The sequence below is a fragment of the Ahaetulla prasina genome, chromosome 6 (assembly GCF_028640845.1).
Source record: "Ahaetulla prasina isolate Xishuangbanna chromosome 6, ASM2864084v1, whole genome shotgun sequence".
In the NCBI taxonomy this organism is placed as follows: domain Eukaryota; kingdom Metazoa; phylum Chordata; class Lepidosauria; order Squamata; family Colubridae; genus Ahaetulla; species Ahaetulla prasina.
Window position 1 is genome coordinate 49,956,670 of NC_080544.1, and position 19,563 is coordinate 49,976,232.

The 19,563-nt window shown below is 38.8% G+C and overlaps 1 protein-coding gene across 4 annotated transcripts in view; it reads left to right on the forward strand.

Annotated features, from left to right (window-relative positions):
* The first annotated feature begins 1,391 nt into the window (after positions 1–1,391).
* SHTN1 (shootin 1) overlaps positions 1,392–19,563 on the forward strand; it is an 83,406-nt gene continuing 65,234 nt past the window's right edge. For 2 of the 4 annotated variants that reach the window (XM_058187365.1, XM_058187364.1), the window contains exon 1: positions 19,219–19,272. Coding sequence is in view for 2 of the 4 variants with exons in the window: in XM_058187363.1 (XP_058043346.1) it covers positions 1,502–1,559; positions 9,130–9,182; positions 19,212–19,272 (172 nt within the window). In the remaining 2 variants the exon portion in view is untranslated. Of the gene's footprint in view, positions 1,560–9,129; positions 9,183–19,211; positions 19,273–19,563 lie in introns of those variants that run through there. The other 2 variants (XM_058187363.1, XM_058187362.1) reach the window with 2 other exon arrangements.

Below are 19,563 nucleotides of genomic sequence, written 5' to 3' on the forward strand. Positions count from 1 at the left end.
TGGGTGGGAGCACACTGGTAAGCAGTGATGTTTAACAGGAAAGAGGAGAAACTCTGGAAAGTAAATGCTGCCTTTAACTTTGGTTTTATCAATCAATAGTATGGACTCTTCTAATTACCAAAATTCCAATAAATGACCAAGCACTCTTGTGGATGTATGTCTGAATATACACTGTATATTCAAAGGTACATCCACAAGGTTGGTTAATTGTTTGTTGGGATGTTGGTATTTATAAGCTGTATAGTCAGAGCTGTACGCTCACAATGAGGTCATCTTTAAGGGTCCCAAGCCTAATCCTTTTAGAAATAAATTCTCCTGGTTTCAATGACTTTGCAAATATTCTGGCTTTAATGTGAAAAACCCGCTTTATTTGTCCTTGTTGTAAAATGGACTATATTTCAAAAAATTTACCCTTCCAGGTAATTTGTCCAGCAATCACTTAAATGTCCCTGAATAGAAGAGTTGATCCAATTGGAGTTTCGAGTTCACAAAGCACTTTCTTCTACAGGTAGTTCTCGACTTACAACAGTTCATTTAGTGACTGACCGTTCAAAGTTACAACGGCACTGAAAAATGTGACTTAGGCCCGTCTTTCACTTTTGCAGCATCCGCATAATCATGTGATCAAAATTCAGATGCTTGGTATAAATAGGACTGCTGCTGTGTGATCCCCATTTGCGACCTTCACGCGATCCCCTTTTGTGATCCCTTTTGATCCCCTCACGTGATCCCCTTTTGCAACCTTCTCACAAGCAAGTCAACACAGAAGCCAAATTCGCTTAACAACCGGATGACTAACTTTTATCAACTGCAGTGATTCACTTAACAACTGTGGCAAGAAAAAAGGGGAGTCGCAAAACTCCCCGAACAGATATCTCACTTAACAATGGAAATGTTGAGCTCGATTGTCGTCATAAGTTGAGGACTGCGACTGGATATGCCTGGGAAAAAGAAGGGAAAGACCATACTCCCTGCCATATTTACTAACACGGGTGTAATATAAATCTGCTGAACCTAAAGCTCTATAGCAGGGGTCTCCAACCTTGGCAACTTTAAGCCTGGAGGACTTCAACTCCCAGAATACCCCAACCAGCAAAGCTGGCTGGGGAATTCTGGGAGTTGAAGTCCTCCAGGTTTAAAGTTGCCAAGGTTGGAGACCCCTGCTCTATAATAATGTAACCCCATCGTCCACCTGCTGCCTCCTTCCCGCTTCTCTGCGCCACGGCCATAAAGGCCTGCTCAGGAGCGGAGGAAAAAAACCCCGTTGCCTCCGGCGCAAGAAATCTGGCTTTCGCACATGCTCCACGAGAAGGCCGGGCATGTGCAGTAGCCTGGCAGAGAGGCTGCTCGGGGATCTCTCTCAGCGCCCGCCTCAAACCTCGCCCTCTCCGCTTTGCATCCAGGTGCGAGTGGTGCCACTTCGCCGCCATCGGGGCGGAGGGAAAGTGGCGTTTCCGGGTGCCCCTCCGCAAGACGCCCCGCGGGCCGGAGGAGAGGCGAAATGAGCGGCTCCGAGGAAGAGAAGCAACTGGAGCTCATCAGCAACCTGAAAGAACAAGGTAAGGGCTCCAAAGCCGCCGGGCTTAGTTTAAAAACACTCCTTATCCGGCAGCGCCCGGCCAGGCTTGTGAACGGCGCGCTTTCGCTTCTGCTCTCTCCCGCCTGCTCTCCTTTTCGGGGCGGCTCAGAAAAGCGGGGAAAAACGACGCCCAGGGGGCTTCTGTAGGCAAACGGGTCCCTTAGCCCCGGAACGGCCTGTAGCGTCTGAAACGAATGTCAGAATCCAAGCAGCCGTGACTCCGGTGACCGGCCTTTCAGGGTGGGGTGTCACCTCGGAAGCCGCAGCAGACTTGTAGTTCCCATCTCAAGACAGCTGTTCGATGACCGGCCTGGTCCTACGTGGAGATCTGCTGGATCCAGATTTCTGATTTTCTTTTCTTTTGCCTCCTTTGCGCTCTCTCTCTCTCTCTCTCTCTCTTTATCCTCGTGGGCCCGCACTGCAGGAAAATGTTGGAGTCCACCCACTTTCGTTTCGGAACTGTTTAACCGAGGCTTCATTTATTTACTTAATCAAGACTTAACTTATCAGTATGTGTGTGTGTGTGTGTGTGTGTGCGCCGGCTGGCCTGGCAGTAATAATAGATTCTATCCATTGGGTGGATTTGGGATGCAATCCTATAGCATCTAGAAACACCTCACTTAAAACGTCTTCCCTCTTTCATTTACAAGAGTTGTAAAACCCTTCACAAGTGAACAAAAAATGTCCAGGGAAATTACTTAAAAACAAAAATAGAACTGAATGTGTTTAAGACTTTGCTTCAAAATGTAGCACTTCAATAGATAATACATTCCTGGATTAGGAAATTAAATTTAATTTACAATTTAGCGCTTAGCAGTTTTTAATACTTGAGCAATCTGGCCTTTGATGCTTTGGGTTACAACTCTGAAAATACAGTATCCTAACTTGTGAGTTTAGGGAACGGGCAAATGCTTAAGGGAGGTCAGGTGTGTGCAGTGCTCACTCAGTGACAAAATGGTGTGACTGCAGACCAGCTGATCTCTTCTTCTACCTCAGGTTGGTTGTGGGGATAGCAATGGAAAGGAATGGAGAGTAGCTATATTCTCCTTAGAAAAGAAAGTAGTATTAATGAGATAAATTCACCAGTACAATTTCAGCATTTCCCCCCCTAATTTCTTGCTGTCTTGTGAGAGTCAAAATTCATTTTAGACTACTCTTCAAGACAGTAATAACTCTGTGAGTTTCAAGTTAGCCTATTCTGACTTGATGCCATGTTGTTTTGTCTTATTATGGAACTTAACACTTTAACAAAATCCATTCAAACAAATATAGACCAATAAACCAAAGACGGGAACCGTTTTTAGCCTAAAATCTTAAACCTAGACCAACCACTGACATGAAACCCCATACGAATTTTTATCTGGGGTTTTATACTGTCTCCTACTCATTCATGAAGCCTTCCAACATCCAGATTCTCAGCTGATCCTATCTGCAGGTGGAAGGGACAATTTCTTTCCCAACAGTGCAGTGGGCTCTCTTTTTAGTGCTGAGAAGATTGGATATGAAATTTTCTGTTTTGTTAGTGCTGAAAGAGGGATGCCTTTTCAAAACTCGGGCAGTACAGGAGAAGAGAGTAGACAGTTCTTCCCTTGCTGTAAAAAGTTGTGAAAAGGTTAGTTTCCAATGTCTTGAACTGTACTGTGATCTTTTGCAGGCAAACTAATTGTTCATCTAAGTTACAAACTATGACAGGGGTCCTTAATTTGAAATTTGAAGAACAGTCTCACAAAATAATTGCTATAATGGTCTGGCCAAATATAAAACTTAATTTATCAGTAAACAAGGAAAAACACTTGGCTGTAGCTATCCATCATTTTCTTTTTAAGAATTTTTGATTTGATCAGGCATAGAGACATTGTTTAATTGGGTGCTTTGCTTTGCAGCCTGCTAGCTTCTCTTTCCAGCCGCCATTCAGCATTCTGAATCAGTTGAGATGCTCTACCTTCACCCAACTTTTTTGTTGAAATTTCTGGGAACTTTGGGATATCTATGCAGATTTTGCCCCTGGGTGGAGTTTTACATCAAGAGCTGTAATCAGATAATATTTCCAGTTATTAATAATCATAATCCAATACAATCTAATACAAGAAGTGGTGCTTTGAAATATTTCCAAATGTGAGCTTTTTATTTGATAAAGTAATGAATTAAGTAAAATAAAAAACTTAAGTAGAAGAAAAACTGTAGTCAGTTAAATATCTTCTGAAAGAAGTTCCTTAGCTTCTTATATAGGGAGTCCTCAGCTTGTGACCACAATTGAACCCAACATTTCTGTTGTTAAGTGAAATGTTTGTTAAGTGAATTTTGCCCCATTTTATTGCCTTTCTTGACACAGTTTTTAAGTGAATCACTGTAGTTAGTGACACAGTTAAGTGAATCTGGCTTCCTATTGACTTTGCTTGTGACAAAGGTGACAAAAGGTAATCACATGACCCTGGGACATTGCAATTGTCATGAATATGAGCCAGTTGCCAAATATCTGAATTTTGATCATGTGAACATGGGGATGCTGCAACAGTCATAAATGTGAAAAGTGGTCATAAGTTGCTTTTTCTGGGCTGTTATAACTTTGAATGGTCACTAAATGAACTGCTGTAAGTCAAGGACTACCTGTACTGATCCAGCTTTACTCTTAGTGAACATTCAGCCTGAATATGTGTGGCTCAAAGGTAGGAAAATGTGTGGCCCAATCAGGAATGGAAGGAAGGACTTTCCTGATTTCTGAGACATTATGTATTATATTTTTAATGTAATAAGGATAAAAATAAGAGAAGCCATGTATAAATATAATGTACATAAAACAGTGCAAGTTTAAAAAGAAAAAAGATTATTGCAGTCTAGCCAACATATCCATTAAGAGTTATCTTGCATTGCTACTTGTAAAATATCAAGTCCAGTTTAAGAAACAGATATTAAACAATAAAATCCATTTGCTACTTTGGAGAAGCAAATTGGAACTTCTCCAATTTGCTAGGAGAAGCATTTTATCGGCGGCAACACTATTTATGGAACTTTTTGGGGAGGGAAGTATGGTAGTCTCTCATACTGGCTTCTTCAGACATATCTCAACGTCTGTATTTACTCATACATGTATAGGATGGTCAGTGGTTCTAGGGCCAGCTTGCTCCCTACTATACATTTTTAAAATGAACATTATTTTAACATGTTGCTATTCTTTTTGAATAAGGGACAAAATATGTCATGACATCATTATACAAAAGCCACAATTTGTGTAGTTGTGGACAATATTGTGACTGACATACATTCATAAGAGCAATGTTGAGTGTTGACCTTGATATAGATAGCCATATCCTTCACCAAAGCAACAAAGGGAAAACATGACTTGAGTACAAAACAAAAAGAAGACGTGCAAAATATTACGGCAGATACCCCCCAAATTCACCTGACCAGGGGACGAGGGGATAAAGCAAATCAGACTTAAATGGTTCTGTTATCATAGTCAAAATTAATAAAAGTAGTTTTCACTGAGTAGAATTGATTTCTTAGTTTGGTCTATATAACAGGACTGATAAACAGTATCTGTGTATGATATCCACATGTGTCTGTTAGTTTGACACAATCTCAGTTGTAAGCCCATATTTATGGTGTGTATGTAAAAGGGTTAAGTAGAATTAATGGATGTGATCCTTGTCAAACACAATTTTCATCACTTGGTAATTTAATATATAACTATTGTCAAAACTGCACTGTAATACATTCCATATATTTATGTGAAATATATCATAGAGTGCTCTTCAAATATATGAGAATACACTGCATAAATCATGCAGGATGGTTAAAGTAGATATCTTTCCAGAAAGCTTGCTTGATGTATGAACATTGGGTTTCAGAAGAATGCATTGGGTACTCTGCTAGCAAGGCCTGTTCTCATCCTACCTAATAGCTGGATAGGAAAGGTCTTAATCATGTAACCCTGGTACACGATTCATGGTCTTATATACAGGACAGAACACACAGATTTGAATTGGAAAGACTTATTACCATCTCTATGATGATGTAATAAAATGATATTTCAGTTCAGGTTACAAGGATCACTTCAGTTCCCACCTTGGCTGTCTCTTAAAAGATACAAAAACTGGGGGGAGGGGGAAGGATTTCTAAATGAAAATATTTTATTGAATTTGGATGTTCAAATGAAAATTGAATTTAACATTTTCTTAAAGCAGTGTATAAAATGTGAATATACCTCAAATCTATTATCATAACCAGGAATTGTTGCTCCTGTCATTTTGTATGTGTATGCCTGTTAACAGCAGTGTATGGAGGTAAGAGATAACATACCTGATCAGTCCTATTCTGTTGACATGGTATGAGCACAACACATACAATCAAGTCCTAACACCACCACCCCTCTAAAGTTGCAAAAATGAATGAGGTCAAAAAATAAGTAAGCAATAAATAAGTAAGCAATAGGATGGTAATTCTTAGATATGGAGTCATAATAGATACCTAACAGACTGATAAATCTTATGAATGAATAAATATAAGAATGAATGGCATCATTGTCATTGTCTCTTCCTAGGTCTCAATGGAAGAAACTTACCTCAGTTTAATTTTTTTTAAAAGAGGAAATTTGGGGAATTGGTGGCTAATAGTATTTTCATACACAGTTGTATATCTCGTGCATGTATTTCAGCATAAAGTTGGATAGCATATTCTACCATTTTTCCTTCTGCCCATGTACTGAGCTGACAACAGCCTCTACTGAATTAAGCATAAGAGAATAACTCCTAGAAAGGATATGAAATCTTCAGGGTTGTATAAGTTGAATGATTCCTTGTGGGGTCCCTTCCTGACTAAACTTTTTCAAAAATAGATAATGTTGTACTTGCCCACCGGAACAAAGTATAGCATACCCAATCTTCAAAAGGACAATGGGTAGGAAGCTGCCTGTGATCGATCAATTAATCTGCTAAATACTTTTAAACTTTACTTCTTAATAAATGAGAAGATTGGGAAGAATTATTATTTATTAGTTATCCAGAATAGGCAAGCTTTCAAAAAGGGCATAGTAAATTAGATTGCTGTATCATGAAGGCCCTTATTCATAAATATAAAAACATACAAAACAATTCTATGTTGTCTTGATTGACCTTCCCTCTGCCTTCTTTAATTGATAGCTCTCACTTGTGGGACAAACTAGTTAAGATAGACCTTGATAGATCCCTCCTGAAACCTAATAATTGAACTCCGTACCAGCCAGCATAAACTAGGCCCACTAGGATCCTTGTTAGACCCTATTTTAGGGGTGTCAAACTTCGGTTGGCACGACGGTGTTATGTGACGTATTGTGACTTTCCCTCCCTTTTGCTAAACCGGGCATGGGCATGGCCAGCGTGAGACGCATCTGGTCTGCAGGCCGCAAGTTTGACAGCCCTGCCCTATTTTATTGAACAGAAGAGGCAAACAGGGCTGCTTCTTTCTTATTTGCTTCTTATTTAACTCTTATATTAATAATACTGCTAGTGGCCGTGAAATCACAAAGTTGTTTCTTCCTCTCACTTAATGTATGTAAAAAAAAGTTAGTGTATGCCATTGGCACGGCTCTTTATGTCCTATACTGAGATTGGCTTTACAAGATTATTGGCTATAGTAGCTGATTATTATGAAATGGAAAAATTAAGCATAAATTATAATAAAACAAAGGTAATGGATTTGGCAGAAATAATACTAAACGCAAATAGAAAATTTACGCCCAACAAATAGAGCAATACTCCTCTTTTAAATGCCTAGATATTACCTTTCATAAATCCCTTACGTCGAAAACACATTTAATTACTGTCTTAGCAACTGCCCCTAATACAATGGGCACGGTTCTGAGATTTTCCAGTTCTAAATGATTCTAAAGATTGTGACCCTTATATTTAACATATTCCAGAGCAAGGCCAGAGCCCAGATAATGTATGGGACTGAGTTCTGGTGGTGGGATGAGAAGGTAATTGCCCAAATGGAAATAATCCACAATAAATTCATAAGGAAGATTTTTGAGCTTTCCCAGGGCTCCCTGCTACTTAGTTAAGGATGGAGATAAGAGAATGCATCTTGCATTGATGGGGCACTTTAAGAAACTAGAAAGCCTTTAAGAATTCTACTTTTACAGACTCTATTTCTCCATTTCATGGTTTGGAATTAATGGACCAAATTTGGTTGCCTCTGCTATAAATATATTCCCTACTTAACTTAACTTTTGGAACAGAGAAAATATTAGAGATTGGCTTTTTGAAACGGATAGCAATAAAGATACAATCATCCAAATTTTCATCTTGGTATTATCATTATAAAAATACAGAAAACTTTCCCAGTACCTGGTAAATATTACCAGTGTCTCACTGACATGGGTGTGTACATCTCTTTGCCCACTGACCATGTTCTCATCATATCTTAAAAGAAGATTTTGCAAGTGTCCTGTCAAATAAAGTTTCTAGCTATTGGTCAAGTGAAGAGCATTCTTACAATGTCCTCCACTGCCCCATTTACAAGGAGATTAGAGCCAAATGATTGATGGTAGGTGATCTTAAGGGCTCATATTTTGAAAAGTTGAACTATGTTCTTGCAGATGTTTCCAACTATTATCAACCAGGTTATTACTGTTGCTCTGCTGTCATTTAAACTTAGAAGGAAAAACTTAAGTTCTTAGTTGTAGCTCTAGTTTTATTTTGTTCTATAATTCTTACATCTAATATTATATTTATTATTTCATTTCACAAACTCACTACTTTGTTATTTTATGGTATGTTATATGAGTCTTTTGATAAACAATAGTGACTTTCAATTTATATGGAAGATGTGTATCAAAATGAAATTATCTGCATGTGGTTTCTCCACTAAGACTGTAAAAGGATGGATATGGTCAAGCAGAAAAAAGAAAAGTACCAAAGAAGACAAATTATCAGATTATAAAATGCCCGTAAAATATTAGGCAATATAAGTCTCAGATGCTCTCCTGTACTACTAAGACAGCTATTGTCATTCCTTAACAAATTATATATATCATATTTACCCTTCCCAAGTTTGATGTACTATCTTTAGCAGTCCTGATGGTAGATAGTGAAAGATTTCCTACTGTGAATACCTCTGCCCACAGGACTCCTATACTGCAGAAAATGTGTGACAAGTTCAACTAAACTGTAATTTTAATAGCGACTTATGTCAGGAGTAATTAGACCCCTCATAAAAGGACTGTCAAGCAGCGGTGATGTTTGGTGTATCTCTTTTTTTTCTAGCAGACCATAGAACCATTGTTACTCCCATATTGGTCAGATTTTGTCCGGCAACTGTGAGAACACAGCAACAAATAACATCCAACACGAGTAACTCTTTTAAAAAACAAACTTATAATTTTCTTTTAAAATTCCTTTTCATTTATTTTTATGTTGCTGTTTGGATCCTTCTTTACCACTCTATTTACAAATTGTGAGAAGTCTTGGGTGTATGTATACACTGGTCTAACACTAGTAAAATCTTAACTGAAGTTATAAAAACAAATATATTTTTTCTAAATGTATTGCTATTATTTCTCCTTGTCTTTATAGCTATTGGTGAATATGAAGATTTAAGAAAAGAAAACAAGAAAACAAAAGAAGAGGTTGGTACTTATTTTGATATGACTTAGTATTTTCATAATGTTTATTATCAACTGATTTTTCTGGATCTTCTTGCTGAATATTTTGTCTTTTATCTAAAGTTGATGAGATCCTTTCTGCCATCAAATGGTATTGATATCAAGGACCATTTGCAATATTTCAATACCATCCTGACTATCAACATTTATTCTTGATATGTATTTTTTTATCATATAATTATTCTTATGGAGGTACAGTTATGTGCAGAAAATGCAGGTCCAAGTTTAGAGGTATGCTATCAAATTAACACAGAGATGCAACTACATAAAAGAAACACTTCCTAGATATAGCTGGATGTCAATTCCTGATTTATGAGAACCAGTGTGTGTCCTTCGTGCCCAATTCAATGGGATAGGTAAAAATAATGGAAGTAAGATGATCCGCCGTATTATACTCTATGCCATATAGGGCTTTACAGGATAAGCCAAAAAAACAAAATGCACCAGTACCGTATATGTGGTACCTTGCTCAATAGTAGTACCTGTGAGAGGGATCTTGGAGTCCTAGTGGATAACCATTTAGATATGAGCCAGCAGTGTGCAGCAGCTGCTAAAAAAGCCAACACAGTTCTGGGCTGCATAAACAGAGGGATAGAATCAAGATCACGTGAAGTGTTAGTACCACTTTATAATGCCTTGGTAAGGCCACACTTGGAATATTGCATCCAGTTTTGGTCGCCACGATGTAAAAAAGATGTTGAGACTCTAGAAAGAGTGCAGAGAAGAGCAACAAAGATGATTAGGGGACTGGAGGATAAAACATATGAAGAACGGTTGCAGGAACTGGGTATGTCTAGTTTAACAAAAAGAAGGACTAGGGGAGACATGATAGCTGTGTTCCAATATCTCAGGGGCTGCCACAAAGAAGAGGGAGTCGGGCTGTTCTCCAAAGCACCTGAGGGTAGAACAAGAAGCAATGGGTGGAAACTGATCAAAGAAAGAAGCAACTTAGAACTAAGGAGAAATTTCCTGACAGTTAGAACAATTAATAAGTGGAACGACTTGCCTTCAGAAGTTGTGAATGCTCCAACACTGGAAATTTTTAAGAAAATGTTGGATAACCATCTGACTGAGATGGTGTAGGGTTTCCTGCCTGGGCAGGGGGCTGGACTAGAAGGCCTCCAAGGTCCCTTCCAACTCTGTTGTTATGTTATGTTATGTAGGAATAACCAATCCCCTGAATTACACAAAGAAGTAAATTGGGAGTAGCAATGCAGCTAGGAGAGCAAAGATCTAACATAAACTTAATGAGGCATACCCATAATTATATATGCCGCTGCATTCTGGATCAGTTGAAACTTTTGAATGTTCTTCAAGGGAAGCCTAATTAGAATGCATTGCGGTAACCTGTTCAGGATATAAATGAAACATGAGTGACTGTAATATCTCTCAATTCAAGAACAAGTACAATTGGACAACAAAACAAAGTTGTGTAAAGGGTCCCTGGCCATGGCTGACATCTGCTCTTTGAACTGGAACTGCAAGTCAAGTGGGACCCCCAAACTGCACAAAGATTTTCTTGGATAGGGACCTCATACAGAACTAAGGAAGGAAAAACACCAGATCCATGAGACCCTAGCAAATCAAAACAATTATATCTAGCTAAGGCTCAAGCCTGTTCTTCCCTATTCAGACTCCCATAGCCTCCAGGCCCTGAGAAGAACTTCCACAGCAACACTTGCTCAGTCAAGGTTAGAGATAAGCTGAGTATCATAGGAGGTATCCCACCTAAGAGGATCTGTAGATCAGATCTGTCCCCTCCTATAAACACTGACTAGAAATGACCTCGGAGGAAGGAACACCAACATAACATTGTGCCCCCAACTCCATAATCCTGGAGCTGGTCCAGTGGGATACTATTATTGATGGTATTGAAGAAAGAGAACTAAAAAATCAAGGAGAGCAAGATGTCCTCTCCAAGTGTAGTAATGTCATTTCAGTCACATACTCTGTCCTAAAATCCAGCTGGTCCAAATAATCCACTTTATATAAAGCCTTCTAAAGCCACAAGACAATTACCTTCTCAACAAGTTTCCCTAAAAAAGGGAAGTTGGAGACGGTAAAAATTGCCCCAAATGAGTAGGCGGGGGGGAGGGGGGAGGTGGCTTCTTAAGGAGGAGCTGTATGAAGATTCTTTGCTCACCAAGTATTGAATACATCACAGCATAACAAATCTATACAAAATACTTCATTACTACACACACACCTTCTCCAATAATTGGCCTGTTGGCTCTGGGTCATTTCCAGCCTTCTAGGCTTTCAAGTTGATGTTGCCCCATAAACATGTCCTTAATAATTAGTACTTTAATATTTAGTCTGTACAGGTAGTCCTCGACTTAAGACCACAGTTGAGCCCCAAATTTCTGTTGTTAAATGAGATATTTGTTGAGTGAGTTTTGCTCTATTTTATGACCTTTCTTGCCACAGTTGTTAAGCAAATTACTGCAGTTGATGTTAGTAATTTGGTTGTTAAGTGAACTTGGCTTCCGCATTGACTTTGTTTGTCAAAAAGTTGCAAAAGAGAATCCCCTGACCTTGTGGCACTGTAGTGATCATAAGTATGAACCATTTTCCAAAGTTCTGAATTTTGATCACATGATCATGGGATGCTTCAATGGTTGTAACTGTGAAAAATGGTCATAGGTCACTTTTTTCAGTGCCGTTGTAACTTTGAACAGTCACTGAATGAACGATTGTAAGTCGAGGACTACCTGTGTACAGCCTTTTTTTTGTTTGTTTACATTTATACCCCGCCCTTCTCCGAAGACTCAGGGCGGCTTACAGTGTATAAGGCAATAGTCTCATTCTATTTGTATATTTTTACAAAGTCAACTTATTGCCCCCCCCAACAATCTGGGTCCTCATTTGTCTTTGTCTTTCTTTATTCAAACACTTGCATGAATTGGGGTGAGGTGCTGTTTTAGTTTGCTTGCACTTTTCTAGTTGCTGCCAAGTTCCAGGCAAAGCTTCAAACTAATTGGATTCTGTCTGACTGTGGGATATGCTTGCTCACCATGGCTGGTAATCCCAGCAGTAGAATGAACGTCCCCTTGCTTGCTTGTAATAGCTGCTGTTACCATGGTGGTGCAGTGGTTAGAATCAGTGGTAAAATTCAATTTTTTTTACTACTGGTTCTGTGGGTGTGGCTTGGTGGGCGTGGCAGGGGAAGGATACTGCAAAATATCCATTCCCATCCCACTCTGGGACCAGCCAGAGGTAGTATTTGCTGGTTCTCCAAACTACTCAAAATTTCTGCTATTGGTTTTCCGAACTACTCAAAATTTCCACTGCCGTTTCTCCAGAACCTGTCAGAAACTGCTAGATTTCACCCCTGGTTAGAATGCAGTATTGCAGACTAATTCTGCTGCCTGCCAACTGCCAGCAGTTCGAGTCTTACTCAGCTCAAGGTTGACTCAGCCTTCCATCCTTCCGAGGTCGGTAAAATGAGTACCCATATTGCTGGAGGCAATATGCTGACTCTGTAAACTTCTGTAAAGAGGGCTGTAAAGCGGTATATAAGTATTGCTAATAGCAGAGGTCAGACATCACCTCTGCTTCTTCCTCCGTAGGCCCTTTGCTTTTACCTTTCCTGCTACACACACCTTCTTTTCTCCCTCTGTCTTAGCATTTGCTTTTGTAAGCTGAAAAGACTGGGTGGGGTGAAGCTGCTCCTGGGGCAGCATGTCCTTGAAAACACCAGGGTGTGGCTCAATTAGCCAGGCAGCTGGAGCACCAGCTTGAATGTCCCTATTAGTGCAGTTCTGAGGGAATGGATGAATGCCTGAGGAGAAGTGGGGGGAGCAGCTTGCTGCAACTACCCTAACTTCACTGCCTTACAAAGGGGCAGGCAGCAATCCCAACTTCTTTCTCTTGCAAGATGAACAAGTTGTTTTTTTAAGATGGCGGAACTATTTCCTCCGTCAAGGTTTTCCACTTGTACTTCTCCCTAAGCATTGCAATGTACCACTTACATTGTTTACATAATGGATATTGTGTTTCTATCGTGTTTATTTATTTTATGCATATCTGCATTTTATGTTTTCTTAATGTTTCATTTCCTAATCGGTTTGTCAATTCCTTTTGTAAGAGTGCCTTCCAAATGTATGGATTCAAATTACTGCAGTTTTTTTCTGCAGGTTTTTTTTTTATGTTATTCAGTTTAACTTTGAACAATTTTAAATGGCAAATGTGACTTGTTCAAAACAAGTACTATGGGCTTTTTTCTGTCACTGAAGGTTCAACTTCTGTTTTGAAGAAAAAGCTGTGGGTATCTCATCTGGAATATTCTAATTAGGGTTAGGAAGTTTTCCTCCTATTTTCTGTTGAAACTGTCCATACTACTAAGAAATCAACTAAAAGCGTGCTTTTTACAATGTTGGGATCGATATGTAAATTTCTTTTGTAACAGTTCTATATTTTCATTTTGGCAGAGTTTAGCAGTATGTGCCAATAAATGGATTTTTTTCTATAGTTTTTAATAAAGTTATTGCAAACTTTGAACAGATATGATAACTGAATTGCTCTGATATGTGGGATATTTATTCATTCATTTACTTGAAACATTTATATGGCCAGCCACCTTAAAACCAAACTCTGGGTGTCTTGCAACCAAAGGATTGTTGAAAAGGAAGGAGAGCTAAAGACTAGTACTTTGGCCCTTCATTGAAAAATGTATGACTCTCCAATGCTGCTTTTAGATTATAAAGCAGCATTGGATTCCATTGCATGTATCAAACTGAGGGAGAATCTGTAGGCGATGTCAATTGTCTGATGCCTGTTATACCTAATATAAATGCTACATGAAGGCATGTTGCTCAATGTAAGGTGAAACCTCCAGGGCAGTGGTGGGATTCAAATAATTTAACAACCGGTTCTCTGCCCTAATGATTTCTTCCAAAAACCAGTTTACCAAGCTGCTCAGAAAGTTAACAACCGGTTCTCCCGAAGTGGTGTGAACTGGCTGAATCCCACCACTGCTCCAGGGCCATCTTGCTAGTACTAATGAAACCTGCAGGAGTACCAAGTAAGGATACATACTGGCACTATTGTTCAACGTTTATATTAACTGCATGATGGGTCAACTCAACAACTCAGACTTTCACTCTCCAAAACTTGCTGAGTACACTTTTCCATCCGACTGTAGCAGACAATACAGTGATATTCTCAAGGACTCTTATTGGTCTTCAACAGCACTAAGAACTCTAAGACAATGTTGCAAGGAAGACCTGCTAGATCCTAACTACTAGAAAACCAAGATTATGGCATTTACTCAAAGGTCCAAACTCATTTATGGAATTTAGATGACCAGAAGAGTGAATAGTTTTCCTGTTTCAAATAGTTTACTCCTCTATTCTGCCATCAGCAAGAAAACTCACAAGAACTTCATGGCTTAAACTGCACAAAGGAGCCTATCTACCATCCTCAAAAGGTGGCCAGTATATGCAGCTCAAATTGTTTGGACCCAAGTCAGCAGCATAGCTTTTTCATGATACTCACTTGAATCCCTTTTCCAATTTGCCTTTCTGGAGTTTGTACAATCAAAATTCTTAAGAACAATCCTTCAACAATTCTTCAAGTCACTAGCTGTATCTCCAGTGCCACCCTGCAACTGGGGACAGCCAGGGTTGAAATGCTCCTGGTTCGGACCGGATCAGCCAATCCGGTAGCAATGGAGGCGTGTGGTTCGGAGAACCGGTAGCAAAAACCCTGCCCCCACCCATGCCCAGCTGAGCCACGCGATCATCAAAGCCTTTTAAAAAAAAACTTTTAAAAGCATTTTTTAAACAACCTCTTCGGCCAAAGTGGTTGTAAAAAATGCTTTTAAAGGGTTAAAACAAGGCTCTGATCATCCCAGCTGATGTCAGAGGCTTTTTTTTTTTACTTTTAAAAGCATTTTTTAAAAGATAAAAAAGCTGAAGCCTGCTAGGCAAAAAATGGGGGGGGGTAGGCAAAAATGGGGGTGGGGGTTCGTATGGGGGGGGAAGGAAGGAAACAAGGAAGGAAGGAAGAGAAAGAAAAGGAAGGGAGGGAGGGAGGGAGGGAGGGAGGGAAAAGGAGAGGAAGGAAGGACTACAAACCTGGCACTAGATGCAGCTTCAGAGGATAAGCCACGGCTGGAAGGGACCTGGAAGGTCATCTAGTCCAACCCTGCTTAGCAGGACATTGTTAGTGAGTTTCTGTCTTTTGATCCCCCAGTCACATAGCCACGCCCACCCAGTCACATGACCCCCATCAAGCCACGCCCACATAACTGGTAGGAAAGAAATTTAGATTTTACCACTGGGACAGGCCTCAGTCTTCACTATGGTGAAGGCTACAGGGACTTTGGCCATGCTTAGCTGTTGGTTTGGATTATTTTTCTTTCTCCTGGGTTTTACTCCTCCCCCCCCTTCCCAACTATGAACAATGATTTCCAATCCATGTAGATACCAGGTAATTGTGACTTAAAATTCATTCTTCCCCTACTTGGTTATAGTGAAAACTCTTTACCATATAACGTATAAGTCATATGTAACAATGGCCTGACCTAAAATTTATCTCTGAGATTTGAGGTAATTTACTTTTCTGTGACATACCTAAAACAACTAGAACTCTCAACTCACCAAGGGCTCTATGGAGTTTCTCAATCATTCAGGTCATGATTGTCCCAAAAATGCTTTTCAAAGAACAAATGGACTTTCTTGGGTTTTTTTTTTCTTTGAAAACATTTCACTTGTCATTCAAGAAGTTCTTCAGGAGTAAGCAAAACGTTTTCAAGGAAGAAAATTAAGAAAATCCAGTTGCCTTTGGAAAAGCACCTTTGAGATCACCAAGGACTGTTACTTTGGCATGATGTCACACCCTTCTTTCAGTGTCCTTAGGGAATGATGTTGTAACAATGAGGCGCATAGAAGCAATACATCTTCCTCCAATGCTTGTTTATAACTATATGAACCTCATTCTACTATACAGTATCCAGGACCCATGGCAGCAATTTGCATTTTCCTGTTCCTTTTGGAAAAAAATTGGGCTACAACATGCAGTATTTTTGATTCTGTGTAGAACCACTCAACATTCATTGTAGAATGACATTTACCTCATGTTAATGTCAAACCTTATAGCTTATTTTTCGCAATGCCTCTAGTTTTTTACCATGGAGTACTTGAAAACCTAGAAGCTTATGGTCTTTAATTTACAGTTAGTCCATAATATAACTTTTTATGTTCTCTACACCATTTTATATCTTTTATACTTCTGTGTCTTCTTATAGTGATTGCATTCCTTCTGCATGCTTATGTTGGTCTGTTTCAATAATAAACATTGATTTGAGTTGGTTTAATTTGACTAACGGCAGAGGAGGGCTATGGCGTAAGAAGGGGATTACATTTTACGTGAAGCTGTATATTAAGAGAATAAACAAGAAATAATTATATCTATTTTTACTAGGGGTTGCAATTCTTCCTCCATTACTGCATATGCATTTTGATAGCTTTTGTTATTAATAGAAACTATTTCTATTGATGGGAAGAGGATGCTATATGAGAGTACATTTTTAGCAGACTTTTCCCCATTAAGTAAATTCAACCTGTTGATTTACAAAAAAACTGTCTATGTACTCATGCCTTTCAGGTTATTAATTTGAATCGCTGACATAAATATACAAGATATATATTTTACTTCTACATATTCAAACATGTTTGGCTTTGTGTAGATGTTTTTGTGTATGTGAGTTACGATTGAAGAAAGAATATTATGTAGGACGTATGGCAGCTGGCATCTTTAGATTTGATAACCTTGACCATTCATTTTTATTCTAAGATACAAAGTGTTTTTTTAAACAAAAATGGTAGGCATTTCCATTGTTATATAAATCTTATTTGGGTTCTGAATGACATGTTTTAATTCTAGCTGCTCTTCAAGATTGCATCTCATTCTATTTTATTTTTATAAAGGAAAGGTGCAGGTTCCTAGAATTTCTGTTAAATTTGGAGTGAACTGGAAGAGTCATAGTTATAATTTCAATCAAATAAAGTTATTGTTGTCTTGCGGTATTGGTGGTGTTATCAGCTTAAAGTATGTGCAGTGGAACATGGGAGATGTTTGGCCAGGATTTTTTTTTCCTGAGGTTAAAGGAAGAGAAGTCAGGACAGCTGAGTCAAATTGAGATGACAACCCTGGTGAATAGAGGATAACTATTTATTGTTTTCATAATTTCACCCACCCTGCCGCAGAAAGTGCTTTGTTTATGAAGGCATGGTATTCCAAAGAAAGTAGCATGAGGCAAATCTCTCCATGTCCCCATAACTATTTTCAAGGTTGACTTAGCCTTCCATCCTTCCAAGATGGGTAAAACGAGGACCCAAATTGTTGGGGGCAATATGCTGACTCTGTAAACCGCTTAGAAAGGGCTATAAAGCACTGTAAAGCAGTATATAAGTCTAAGTGCTATTGTTATTGCTATTTACAATCCAAGTCATGTTCCTCCCACTATAGTTGTTCATATTTAGATATACACCAAGAAAATCATGATTGTGAATGTCCTGCATCAAGTTGATTTTGCACTTATATAATGAGTTTATAAAGATTGTGTTCACATCTAGCTTGATGACTACTGAGAGTTGAAGTCCATATATCTTAAAAGTGCCAAAGCTGAGAAACACTGCTGAGCCAATTACTAGGTTTTTTTATTATTATTAGTACTGGTAGGTAAAACAGAAGCAGTTCTTAAACAAAAATCATCTGATTGCATGTTAGAGTGGGTGCAACACAAAGTTGTTAGTTATTATAAGTTATCTGAGATGGTGAAAAATAGGATAGACAAGGAAGACTGCCTTTAAAAACAAGCTTAAATCCACATATTTCAGAATAAAACCATGCACCCCTTATCAACAGAATTACGCACAACAATAGAAGAATAAGCTGGTACTAATTATGAGATTATAGGTACAGTTTTTATATCACGGGAGCTTTTCCAGCCTTTACAGTTGGTAAATCCAGACAGTCTGCTTGATAGAATTACATAGCATCCTAGTTATTACTCTCTTATGTTTCCCTACTTTCCTTTGTATAGAAGAAAGAAAGAAAGAAGGAAGGAAGGAAGGAAGGAAGGAAGGAAGGAAGGAAGGAAGGAAGGAAGGAAGGAAGGAAAGAAAGAAAGAAAGAAAGAAAGAAAGAAAGAAAGAAAGAAAGAAAGAAATATGGAATAGCTCTGTATTGCCTTTAATGGAACTCTCTGCTAGAAGTATTCCTGTGAACCAGTAGTGCACGCGCGCAACACATCTGCACATGCGCAGAAGCATCCGGGTGGGTGGGCAGAGCTTTCCACCGCCGCCGCTATCGGTTCACCCGATCCAGGGCGAACCGGTAGCAACCCACTACTGCTGTGAACTCTGTTGATAAAATACAAAAGTAAATATAAAGATATAGTAAAGGCTGCTCTTTGTTTTCATGTGAAAATTATTCAAACTATATATATTGAATGTGAAAGAATTTGGGATATAGGATACATGGAGCTATTAAGTTTAAATGGAAAAAATCACTCCTAGCTATGTGTGGTTGGAGTTTGCTTACATAAATGCCTAGAATCTCAGCTCTTAATCAAGACTTCACTAATGCAACAGAAAATTACATGAATAGACAAGAATGAAGCTATTTGCAGGATCTGCTTGTTGCTCCATATACAATTCAAGTCCTATATATAAATCCAGACTCCAGAATTTAAAATCTAAGTTTTTTCATCTTGCATTTCCAAATTTGTGCATAGTTAACTATTCCTTTGTTGACCTTGGAAGGCAGTGATCAGTGTTAATGTAACAATTTTGTCTACCGTGGAAACAGCTGTCTACAACCTCCCTACACCCCCCATACTAGCTTCTTCCCGAACACCAACTACTTTTCTTTCACATTTAGTTGTAAGCTGTTCTTGCAGTTTTAAATGAACTTCTAGTTTTGGTCTATTTACTATCAATTGTGAGAAAGTAATCCTTTTTAATATGAAAACGTATTTTTCTCCAGTGTGACAAATTCAAACAAGAGAGAGATGAAGTGGTCAAACAGCTGCAAGAATTGCATAAAGGTAAGGTTTAAATGAGCAAAAATCAGTTTAGTCTTTCCAGAGCTGCAACTATTTATGTATAATAGGGTTATTTTATGAGAAGTGGCAATATTTTTCTAGTTGTTTTTTTTTTGCAGTTCATATACTTTAAAATCTACTCCCAACCCCCCAAATTAATAATGTGCAGGTGACTCTGAGTTTTAGACTCCACCTTAGGCATGAAAGCTGGCTATGTGAGACTAACCAGTCGCTCTCTTTCTCACCTCACAGGGTTGTTGTGTATGGAAAATAGGAGGAAGCAGGAGTATTAGA